Source organism: Falco peregrinus, chromosome 3 (assembly GCF_023634155.1).
Source record: "Falco peregrinus isolate bFalPer1 chromosome 3, bFalPer1.pri, whole genome shotgun sequence".
Classification (NCBI taxonomy): Eukaryota; Metazoa; Chordata; class Aves; order Falconiformes; family Falconidae; genus Falco; species Falco peregrinus.
The window spans coordinates 84182978-84196064 of record NC_073723.1 but is presented as its reverse complement, the minus strand read 5'-3'; the positions used below and the strand labels follow the sequence as shown (position 1 = coordinate 84196064).

At 39.7% G+C, this 13087-nt stretch overlaps 1 protein-coding gene across 1 annotated transcript in view; it reads left to right on the top strand.

Moving 5' to 3' along the window:
• The window catches only part of DAP (death associated protein), a 56763-nt gene that overhangs the window by 40784 nt on the left and 2892 nt on the right, over positions 1-13087 (top strand). Inside the window, exon 3 of the mRNA XM_055800047.1 lies at positions 10575-10617. Within this exon, the coding sequence (XP_055656022.1) occupies positions 10575-10617 (43 nt within the window). The remainder of the gene's footprint in view (positions 1-10574; positions 10618-13087) is intronic.

Below are 13087 nucleotides of genomic sequence, written 5' to 3'. Positions count from 1 at the left end.
TACCACTAGGGAGCTGTTTTAGAAAAACTGTGTCCTTGCTGAGGACACCCTTCAGCTAGAACTACAGAAACGTAACTTTAGACAGCACTCTAGCCAGAGCAGGCCCACCAGGTAGTGGATAAATAAAATGAGTAGGTTGTAGTGTCTTTTTTTTTTTTTCTTTTCTGTTGTGCCCTGTACAGAAATGACAAGTATAAAATAATAGTACAAACTACTAGTATGAAGCATCAACAGTATTGCTGCCGTTTAGTAAATGTAAACTCAGCTGAGGCTGTGCGTGCTTGTTTCATTTTTATTCCTCGGAGAGACTGTTCTATTTGTCCTTCAGAAGCAGGGTGAAGAAGCAAAGCTATGTGTGCATCACAGAAAAAATGTAATCTCACCCTGTTTGGGAGAAGGTAATGTGGCCAAGCAGTTAGCTACCACCTTGCAGGTGCTATAGTACTTCTTTAAGGAAATAGAATCATAGACTTGTTCAGGTTGGAAAAGATCTTTAAGATCATCACATCCAACCATTAACCTAACACTGGCAAGTCCACCACTAAACCATGTCCCTAAGCACCATATCTACACGTCTTCTAAATACCTCCAGGAGCAGTGACTCAACCACTTCCCTGGGCAGCCTGTTCCAGTGCTTGACAACCCTTTTGGTGAAGAAATTTTTCCTGATACACAATCTAAGCCTCCCCTGGTGCAACTTGAGGCCATTTGCTCTTGTCGCATCACTTGTTACTTGGGAGAAGAGACTGACACCCACCTCACTACAGCCTCCTTTCAGGTAGTTTTAGAGAGCTGTAAGGTCTCCCCTGAGCCTCCTTTAGCTATTATTAAAGCAATTAAAAGCCATTCAAACAAACGGAGCACCAGGAGGTGACAGATCTAACAGAATGAACTAGAGAATTAGCAGTCTTTTTTGTTAGGTTAACAGAAAAATCGCTAGCAGTATTGACATTCAGGAGTTTGTAGTTCCTTTAAGATTTCTACATCCCATTGAAATGAAAGGGTACTACTGCAGAACTATATTCAGATTTAACAACACATTGATCTGTTACCTATTTGCATTGCCATGGTTTTTATTATCACTTAGAAAAGCTAGGCATTTATTTCACATTAAGTGAAAGCTTACATCTAAGGACTCCTCTTGAAATCCTTCAGATCGTAATGCTTTGAATCCCATTGCTGTTGATTTCTTCGAGGTCATTTTCTGTGTATTTTCTTGGTACAGAGTTCCACTCCCATTGACAGTGGAGGTTTTGCAGATGATTGCAGTAGTGTCCGATGTTGACTTTCTAGATTAAAACATTAAGATAAATATGGAAGGAAGAAACAGCCTGTTCTGATTGTGTTAGGTGACTGGATGTTTCTATAATATGGAAAACAAAGATGTTGCCTTTCCAACCGCCACAGCTCCGCAGCAGGTGAAAGGTAGCAGAGGAATGAAGTGGTTGCTTCCTCTCAGATCAACAGAGGTCAGTTCCTCAGTGGATAAATCAAATTTCTCCAAGTTCATTTAAACAAAGATGCCCCCTTGTCTGAATCCTTTTTGAGCAACTCTGTTCCTTGTTTTTTGTCACATTAAACACCTAGCTCTGGACTAGGTTTATTAGATGTTAGGGGGTTTCTTACTATTAAAAGTAAGCCACTAAGTTGAAAATGTTTTTTCATTATGTCTTCTGCTGCTCCTTTATGAGCTCTAAATATAAGATTGCATACTTAAAGACTTTTCTTTGTTTTCTATGTCTGAAATAAGAGGAATTCCAGGTTCTGGGATTTACTGGTCTCTTATTCCTATGACAAGATACATGTCACTAGAAAATACGGAGAACTGTGTTGATAACTTTGGCAGGGTTTGAACTGAAGCAAGTTCCTGGCCAACAGAGCCAGCTCACACAGTCTCCACCACAGGATCCGATACACTCATACAGTGTCTTCATGACCTTGCACAGCACCATTCATTGTGTTCAGAGCTTTCCCAGGGATGGCATATTGAAATGGGCAAGAACTTCATCTTTGTCTGGGGGTGGAGCCGTGAACAGCCACAGAACTGAAAAAATGCTTATTTTAGTTTGCATTTTCTTTGGAGAGCTTCACATAACGATGGGGTGCAACTGCAGAATGTATGGTGTAAAACTGGGTTGAAAAGACCTCTCAGAGTAGTGGTGTGGAAGATGATGTATGCATGCACGTTTGTGTCTACAGCGTAGTTCGGGGTAGTAAGAAACAATATTGCAAATGTGCAAAGCAGTAGGAGAGTGAAAGGTGCACATCTACTGAACAATTAATGGCTTGAGATAACAGTATCTAAGATTCAGATACAAACTCCTAACAGGAAAGGTTGGGAAGTTCTTGGCCACTGCTGTGTGTCTGTGAGGCAAACAGATTCACCTGGGCAAGACTCAGAAGATTTTCACTTTCTCATTGGCTTCTACCTTCTGTGTCTCCTTCACTGCACTGACATCGTGTATTCCTAGTACAGTGTCACACCATTTTTCCAGTTCCACTTCATCTTTCAACTGCTGGGAGATGGAGGAGCTACAGTTGTGCCACAGCTGCCTAATGTGTCTCTGTAGCTGGCACACTGCAGTGCAGGCCCACGGTCATAATATTCTCAGTATGGAAATGTGTTATTGCCATGGGTACATGCACAGGGACGCACTTCAGCACTTGGCTAATAGGTGAAAGGCTTGGTCCTTTCTCCCCTTTTGCACCCCTCTGCACCATTGTCTGCTGTCTATTTTGTGCTTAAAGGCTACTCTACTTAGTTCCTTACTTTAGAGTTTCCTTTGAGTTGTGTCACCATTTAAATACTGCTTGCTTTATGTCAGTTTTAATAGCTCTAATTTTTCCAGAGCTAAGTGCCTACAGATACTAAGTGGGCTAATGCTGCAGTCACTGCCTGTGGGAAGTTTGTCAGTGATGTTCACTAAGAGCTAATGTAGATACTGTGGTAACAGGGTTGAACCCTAATAAATTAACCACCAGCTGGAGAATAACAGACTATTTCTCAGTCCTTTGAGTCTATGGAAAAGGTGAAATACTTAAATCTTCATTTTGTGATCAGAAGATGACACGAAAGAGAAATCTACTTTCTGATAGCAATGTCATGTACAACAAGGTAGATAAGAGATGGTGGATATCTTAAATAATTTTCTTTTATGGCTAACACATGCACTAAAAACAAAGATGAATGAGAGACTGGTAAGATTAATCAGGCCATATGCTGCAATATGTTGACAGTAAATGTAAGAACAATGAATGTCAATCAGTTGCTATTAAATATAATGGCCAGTGATTTACCACCTCATTAAAAGATCAGGACACCCAATTTGCTTGTATGTGAATAGCAAAACAAATAGTCATTACAATTTCCTGATAGGGCATTGAGTTCTTCCTTCAAACTTGCATTAATTTTGCCTGCATAGGAAGAGAAACAATTCAGCAGAGTGGAAGCTGTCTCATGGGGTGTATCAGGGCACAGACTAATTCCATGGGGGCAATAAATTTTTTTCCAAAAGTAGTGTCTGTAGGTATGTGTATGAATGTGTGTGTGTGCGTATGTATAGTGCGTTTCATCAGGATTTGGCATCAAGGGGAAGCATTGCTTTTTGGTTTAGTATTTGCCGCAGCACCTGGATTTCTTTGAGGTTGTTCCCTACTTACTGAACACGATACTCAGAGGTTCAACAGTGCCATCCTGTGGGTGGTCTTAAAGGTTTGAAAGCTATGTCAGATAAATAAATGACCTCAACAGGATAATTATCACAGAACATCAGATACTGTATGTCCCCATGCAATCAGCTTGAATATTTTCCTCTGGTAACTCAGTCAGACTAATTATTACTTTTCTGTCCAGAAAATTAATAACCTAAATGTGTTATAACCAATGGGAATGTATTTCAGGCAAGCTGACGAGTAGTGTGCGTCTTAGTTTTACTCTTCCTGAGAAATCTGTTTTTAATCATCTCAGTGTGTTTTTAATCATCTTGGAATTTATTTTTGCATACAATGCCAGAATCAAAGGCAACTATGTAAATTCAAATAAGCACCCCTGTACAGAAGTATCTGGACATCTTTAAAGAGGTATTAGATTGATACTAAGACTAGTTAGCTTTCATGTTTCATAAGCAGAAAATATGAATTCCCAAGCAACCTTGAAGATTAAGCTGGATGGTTTGAACAACTGGCCAAAATGCTTCTAATTCCAGAAAGATAAGGGCAGGATTAAAGTCTGAAGTTTTGTTGACTGAAGATGAAAATCTGCTCAGAAAATTTGTAGAACTTCCTGTCCATGGAGTGAATATTATGCCAGGACAAGGTAGAAAATAGCAAAACTTGCTCTAATTAGGGGACAGTTGAGGGATCAGTGGGTAACTGAAGATCATACTATCTCGTATGTATTTTCCATTTTGCTTGTCTGAGCAACTTGTAGCAAGAGTGAATGGTATGTTTCTTTGGAAATGAGCAAGGAATTAAAGGACAGGCTGCTCAGAGGAAGGTTCTACTCAGTTTTCAAGTCCCTGCTGTTTTGGGGTGCTGAAGGAGCGAGGTGCAGGCTGTCTGCAAGCTGCCTTTGGTGGTTTGGGGACTTGGGCATGGCTCCAGGTTCTGTGTAGGTGCCTCTTCAGTTTGCAGCCTGTTGCGGGAATTTCTCCTTTGCTTTCCACAGCTAGAGGCCAGCTATGTGTCATAGTACATGCTACTGGATGATTGATTAAAGGAAGGAAATGCCAAATTGCAAACTCCACCATTACTCTTTGGTAGTTAAAAATTATGACATGATTTGTGGTTCTTAAGTCTCTGAAAAACACATCATGCTGTTATTTATATATTTCATAGGTTTGTTTGCCAGGCCCACTTAAACAGCAAAAGGTGATCACCTGTGATAAGACATATAATTAGTTCTTACGAATATGAAAAGGCAAATATGAATCATTCCTATTTGGAAGATTAGTTTAATGTAATTTTAATGTATTCAACTTGGTTTTACCTATTTTGACAAATAATCTTCTAGCCTAACAAAAGCCTTTCATCTGTTTAGTTCTGTCCATTTTAAAGTAGGCTAACCTGTTTTAAATGTTGGCATAATGGCAATCTTGAGACTGTGCTTGTACCTTGATTTACAGTACATAGATGAATTTTGGATGAATCAGATGTATTGGGAAAACAGTCTCTTACGATATTTAATTGAAGGCAGAAAGGGTAATGGCATATCAAAGTTTAGCTTCTGCACAGAAGAGATTTCTTTGTAGTCCTGATCAGTTATAAGGATAACTTGAGCCCTGGAGCATCAGCATTCATATAATTTTTACACATTTCTATCCTAACTGATGTGTGAATGGTTTTGTATCATATAAATGTCTAATTCTGGTTTTGAATTTCACTAAACTCTTGCTCTTGATGCTGCCTTATTTTCAGGAGGCTCCACATTTAATTTTATGGTATTTTATCTGCTATTATTAGTTTTAAATGTATGTCTTCTGCTTTAAGTACACTTATACTGTAAAGAAGGTAAATGGGAATAGTATTCTGCAGTCTTTTGTATACTGTACGCAAATAGTTGTTAGCTTTTTCCTCATATAGGAGGTTCTTCATGCTCTCAGCTATTTTTTCATCTTTATTTTTGCTGTCAGTCTTTATTTCTGATGTTCCTGTGCTGAATACAGTACTTTAAATGAGGTATATTGTGAGGTACTATTTATACCATTGCTTTTTTTTGTTCTTTATTTGTCTTAGCACCAGTGAACATGGATCACTAGCCTTCTACACTGGCTGCAGTAAGACCCATTTCCCATTTCAGGAGCTTTTATAGTTCATGTGGAAAGGGATGATGCGTATGCTTGGTTCTGTTTCCTTGTTTGTCAACTTTAAACGTAGGCTTTTGTTTTGGATCACACTGTGAGTGATGTTCATAGTCCCTCCTCCAGACTGGATCTGCCATTCAAACTGCCGCTGGAAACCAGCAGCAGATTCAGATCCGTCCATCAGGTAGTGGTGTGGTAGGAAATTCGGATGCTGTGAACAGGAGAGTGGCTGCAGGTGTTCATCCCCCGCTTGGCAGTGGGGATGTGCGGTGCTCTTTCCTGCGTTTTGGGACCACTCTTAAATGGCTGTGAATCTGTGTGATCTGTGTAATCTATATATGTATATATCCACAGCCTTCGCACATGCGTGTGCACATACGCTGCTATATATCAATAGAGTTAAAAACTATAAAATTCTCTGTTCACTTAGAAAATTAATTTATTCAGTTTCTCTATTTTAAATGAAGTTGGATAAATACTAATTTGCCTTATGGATGTTCTGTGGCCTGTAGGAGATCTCACAGTAATTCCAATGTCATTGTGTTTGCCTTTACAGTATGTCTGTCAGACTTCAGTTCAACCAATCCCTCTAAGGTGAAGGCGTAAGATTTTAGTGTTATTAACGCCTCACTTCATCTAGTTAATGATGTTTTCAAGTATTCTATCATTTTATGATTTCCTTTCAATGTCAGCTAAAGATCTTATTTAAGCTAAGTATTATGAAATAATAGAAATCTTTTATTTTATTTGAATACAATCAGGGTAAATGAATCCAGTAAAGAATTTGATGCTAAACAGGTGCACTTCTTAGCAGCATCGCACATGTAAAATCAGGGTAAGTTCTTTGAACACTCAGATTTTAACAGATGTGTTCTTTTTCTCCATATTATAATAAAACAAGGATTTGCTCTGAAAGTATCGACACACTAAGCAGTCTTGGCAAACACACCATTGCATTCCTTACACAGTATTGGCTGTGGCTATTATTTAACTTTAAATAAATGTGCACATTAAATGGCTGTAAAGCACATATATGTATAAACAAGATCAGTTTTTGTCAGAAAGTAGTATTTTTTTGCTTTCTTGTTTACTGATGCCTAGACAAAGGAATGCTGCATCTTCAAAACAACATCTGTCAAACCGATTTTCATCAGATTAAGTATATCCTCAAAGCAACCATCACAGCTTACAAAATACTGGAAATGTAGGTTGTGCTTTGCATAAAACACCAGTAGAATTTTAAGCATTTAGAAGTGTTTTACAAATGTAGCAATGATAGCCTGTGCATATTCTCCATTTTTCTTTTTATTTTCAGTTGGTTCTTGGGAAAGGTGATGAGTGATGTTGCAACACTGCAATGCCAGTAGATGTCCAGAGTGCAATTACAGAGTTACAGTCCTGCCAGCTAATCTGGGTCCACAAAAGCCAATGGTTTGAGAATCTGGCAGTAAAGATTGGATTTATTGCAAAGTTCATCTGTGGAAAGATTTTCCTCATTAAGAACAAAATTAAAGCATGAATCAGTGACTGATTATCCAGGCCTTTCTCTGATCTGTTGAATTTTTTATTAGTATAGATGTGTGATTATATGTACTCTGGCTTGATTCTGGTTCTATACATCATCATATTAAGTTTCTGAAGATCTTTTCTGGGACGATGTAACCTGATAAAAATGAGGGGAAGGCCAGTGGCTTTAACATAGAACATGAAAACAGACACAATAATTTGCATTTCTGGCCAGCTTTCTGACTTTTCCCCTGCTAGGGAGTAATTAATACATTAAAATGAACTTCCTAATAGGCTGGTGTGTCTTCCGTAGGAGTGAAGCATTTTACCTTTGTTATCAGTTAAGTAGAGAGGTGAAGCGCCTGCAGCTGAGTGTGGGCACTCAGGTCAGCCAGAAATCAATGCCAGGATTTCTGTGAAAGATCTTTGTCAATGGAGGGTGAAGGCGCTTGAGCTGGAAACCAGGTCAGCATTCCCATTAATTCTTCTGTTTAAAAGTTGGAAATCTAGCATAAAGCGAGAAGAGTCCAGTCAAAAATCCATGGAGAGGATAGACAAGGGTGAAAGTCAAGGACAAATCAGTTCCAGCTGCATCTGAGTGTAGATACAATTTTTGCAACTCTAATTTCCCATTAGGTTGTTCCCTCCGAGTCAGCATATTGCCCTGTGCTATCCTCAAACGTTCCACGTGGACCCTGAGCAAGTTAGGGTGAGGTGCTTTGGTGCCTACCACACACTCATGGGATAGCCCTAATGAGTGTCTTGTTCCTACGGCAGTGCAACTAAAGACAATCACAGAAGCAGCCACACAGAAACAAGGCTAACTGTTATTTCATGATAGAGTTCAGTATAAATGCTTTGTATCTGAGAGATATAGTTTTTACCAGGAAAATGATATTGCTGATTTTTTTGTCGTCTTTATAAAGGTACGCTAGCTAATTCTGTGGTACTACCTGAAACATAAACCTCAGTCTGGATTTTAGCTTAACTCAATATGAAGATGATCTTTATAGGATCTTCAGCCTATTTCCTTAGACAAAAGAACATGTAACTAAGTAAAAGTAAGTATGGAAATGTGCCAGATATTGTAACTCTGTTCAGCTCTATTGTGTACCCAGGGAACTTAGCACTTGCAGGCTTGGGTCTTTTGAATATTAATAGCATGGCATTTCAAACAGGAGACAAGGGTTTCTGAGAAGAGTTTTGCAACTTGCAGTGGGAAAAGCTGTGTTTGAAACAACCATTATTCAAGAGATTCCTTCCGGTTGTCATTTGGCCAAAACCATGGAGCATTTAATCTGTTTTTAAAGCAAGAAGTATGAAACACACAGCAGATAGTACAGTGTGGTGGTGGGCAGACTAGCACATTCAGCAAATAGAGGCTTTTGGGGGGAAGTACTGATTTGAATTTCATGCATCATCCAAGCATAGTGAACACTGAAATGTCATGGTAAGACTGTAAGAAAAAAATCCATCTAGCTTGAATTTCTCACTGTTGAATATTGTTAATAATGCATTGTCAAACAAAAAACTTTTTCTGAGTGTGACTAAAGCCAGATTCCATGTATAGTTGAAGAATAACTTGCCACACTTTTTCTTTCCATTTACTGTTCATTTCCTGTATAATGTCATGGTGTTGGTTTATGAATCATACCTTGAGCCACTGCAGTATATCTGTGTTTTCTCAAAGTTAAATTTGAGTTTGTTACTTAGCATTCAGGAAATCTCATGCAGACTGTAACATGCTAATTGGCTCAGTTCAATTAGGAAAAAACGAAAGTGTTTTGCTATTGATCTTTGCTTGTTATTAGTTTATACTAACAAAAACTTAGATTGAAGAATTAATGTTGCTATCAAAATACTCTTTCTTACTGCAGGAAATATCACTGGTACTCTTAAAGGGGGGCATTTTAGAGCAGAACGTCCTTCCTTTCTGCCTTTTTCTGATCCTGCCTTTCTCTTTCTGACTTTTCAGATATTTCTGGAAGGGATGATGAGTCTTGTTAAATAACTAGGGTGTTCAGAAACTGTGTAGCAATACTGTGACTTAAACAGGGCTCAGGCAATATTTATTAGATCATTATATCAAGATTTAATACTCTGCTGCTTGGTACCTTAACTTCACATAACATCATATTAATAAATCTTTACAAGCTGTGTAGTTGTAAAGTGCATCATAAGAGTCAGTATCGTTCCTCTAATAAGTCATTTAATTTGTGTTTGCTTTGTGTTGTTCCAACCTTGTCAGCCATAACATCACAGGGTAGGGACCCTTCTCGTGGTCCAGGTTAATGAACCACCTGCTCTTGAGTCCTCAGTTATGGACAAGCTCAGGGGGAGGCCCAGCTGCACCTCCACGTTCCCCTTCCCTTTGCAATGCCTCAGGTTACATCATTCTTTTACAAAAGTATTGCCTCTGTTGTGGAGATTTCCTGGAGCTCCTGGTCTCGATCCCTCTGCAGAGCCCGTGCAGACGCATGATTTTACTTGCCCAGGAGACCACTGAAGTTTCTGAGTGTTTATAATTTACACACTGTGGCAACTGCTGTCACCAGGGTGAACAGACGTGGCTGCACTTTGGCCTCCATGTAGAGGTGGTCAGTTCAGTAGACCAGTGGCCCAGGGGAACTGATTGCTTGTGCTGACCGAGCTTCAAGTGGAATTCTGCCTGTGGAGTCTGTTCCTATTGGCATGGATGGAGGTCTGCAAATGAAACAGTAGAGCAGACTCTGCTTTCTGGTTTTTTAACATTTGTTTTATTGCAGACAACATTATCCTTCTATGTAATAGAGTAGGTAAGTGTTTTATCTGAGACTCAGAATCTTAATCCATTTGATGGACAGATATAAAATTGAATTTTGTTTTATTCTCCATCACAGCAGTAAGTTTAGTCCAACTACAGTTTTCATTGTTGAAATACAAATATACTAAGCCTAAAGTACTGCTGGCAGCTCATATATAAAATTTGAGGATTAAGAAACCAATGCAAACAAACAAAGACTCTCAGCTTTTAGTAAGGAACTGTGTTTTGTTGGACTAGCCTTGTACTGCTGTCACAATTAAGGTGAAGTAATACAGCAGCCAAAACCTGCAGGTCTGCAGTAACTAGTAGTAAGGCAGTAGTCAGCTGAAGAGGAAATATGTCTTGTCTATTCAAAACATTCATTAATTGCCAAAAAAGCCACTTTTTCTGCATTTGATGTGTGATGTACTTTCCATTTTTACCTTACAAATAATTGGTACAAATAATCCCTCCTTTTTTTTCAGCCCACCTAAACCAACGGTGTTCATCTCTGGTGTCATTGCTAGGGTAAGATTATCATTAAATGTCTTTCAATCATAGAAAAATTGTTGTAGGCTTTTCAGAACTATCACTGATCAGAGCAAAATTAATCTTTTTCATTCCTCTTCCTCTTTTATGAGAAGAGGCTTTACGTTTTGTGTATTTATGTAAGCCACTTTGAACGTTCTTTTTGGTTTTGTGTGAAATTGAAATTATTTATTGAAATTACTTCCACTGTTTCACTTTGAATTTTAGCACTTTAAGTTTATTGGATCTTCTTTTCATATCTAAGCTAGATATTACTGCATTCGTTTCCTTTGAAAGTGGTTGCATGTTAAGTCTGCTGCTATAGCTTGATCTGTGATGAAGAGCGACAATCCTGCCTGTAAGGATACGTGTTTGAAGATACACGTTTCAGCTGCCATATGTGCATTGAGGTATTTGGGATTCAAGGCATTATTCCCTGGATTTTAACAACAGGCAGGACCTGGAAATCCATAAGCTAAATCATTAGTATTAACTAGCCATCAATTGTATGGTCGGTAATTCATGCCTTGTATGTTGTGACGGGATTTTATTGTGGCTTTATCATGATAGCCTTACATCACTGGGATGTGTAATGGGTTCTACTGTAAGATGCTGTGGTTGTGTCAGGTCATATAGGTGGAAAGAGCGAGCTGATGCCATTTTCCATATCCCATAAGGATAGTGGAGCATAAGTGCTGTATTTCCTGGACCTCTGTCTGCACCAAGGTGGATATCTATTTAGGCATTTAGATCCCTAATTACTTCTAAGCCAGCCGCGTGCAAAAAAGCAAGAAAGCCAACAGCATCCTGGGCTGCATTAGCAGAAACATAGCTGGTAGATCGAAGGAAGGGCTTATCGCCCTCTGCTCAGCACACTTTAGACCACATATGGAATAGTTCATCTGGTTTTGCACATCCCAGTGTATGAAAGATGTTGATAAACCAGAGTGAGTTCACTGGAGGGGCATCAGGGTGGTGGAGCACATGCCCTCAGAGGAGGCTGGGGGAACGGGCCTTGTTTAGCATGAAGAAGAGGTGGTTTTGGGAGGACCTAACAGCAGCCTTCCCACATATACAAGGAAGTTAGCAAGAAGATGGAGAGATGCATGGCAGGCAGACGAGAGACAACAGACACAAATTCAAAAGGAAGGGCCTGACTAGGCCAAAGAAACAGACTTGTTCACTCTGAGGACATGCAGGCAGTACAGCAGGTTGCCTGGTGGGGCTATTCAGCCTCTGTCCTTAGAGGTTTTCAAGACCAGACTGTATAACAACCTTGAGTAAGTTGGTCTGACCTCACAGCTAGCTCTGCTTTGAGCAGGAGGTTGGGCTGGAGACATCCTGAGGTCCCTTCCAGCCTGAAGTATTCTGTAACGCTTTGATTCTAAGATGGGCATTTCCTGCTAACATTTACAGACTGACTCTGTCACCTGCGCAACCATTACAGTACCCACGAGTCACAGAAGAGCTGCATTCACATTACCCGTTTCAGACACCTGTTTTTGTCAGGAGTCGGAGAGGTATGGAAAATGCATACGGTGGCACCAGGGGAAAGGCAGGCAGGAAGCGGCAAGTCTGAGAAGAGGAGATCTTTGAAAATTGGAAGCAACTTGGAAGAGAGAAAAAGATGTAAAAAGTTAACCTAGTGATCAAGATTTATAAAAACCCACATTATGTCAGAACAGAAAGGAAGAATTTGGAGTAGACTGAAGTGGGTCAGGTGTGAAACAAGCCACCTGAGATGTCAGCTTTGTACAAAATACCTCTGTGTAAGGTTGCCACCCCGTGAGCCACAGGAATCCAGGGAGTTTCTGGTTTATATGTTTGTCCCAGTTTCTAAAGAGGGAAGCTATGGTGCTATCTTCCTCCCCCTGTCACTGGTAGTAGTTGTTTCCCTTTGCTTTTTGAAAAGCCCGTGGGGACCGACCCTAGACATGACAGGTGTACATAGGTGCTGTAAGGGTTACACGTGAACTGAGCTGCCAACAGCAGCACGTGAGAACTAACGCTAGCAGAACTGGTTAAAAGAGCATGTTAAACTTAAAAGCCAGTCACCCCTAAGATTTGAGTCAAAAGTCATTTTAGATCCTGCCTTTCCTCCTACAGAACTACACTAGGTTTTCTTGTGCAGGTAGTTTTTCACACTGCCTTACCTTGTTTGTGGAATAGTCTCCTCTTTATGGTTGCTCTATGAAAACCAAACAGGTCAAGGAGATCTGACCATACAGAGCCAGGGAAAGTCACTGAGCATGAGCAGCTATTAAGCACTGAAGGCTGGAATGTTTCTTTTTGTTGTTCCCTTGGGTCGCTTTAAGATACTGTGGTTTTGGATGGTGTGTGGAATTGGAAGAAGTGAAACTTGCATAAGAGAAATTTTGAAGTTCCCTAAAAGAATGGCAAGATAGGATGTGTACAGGGGATTTCAGAGTAACATGCAACACTGTTTTCCATCTGCTTTTCACATTTTTAA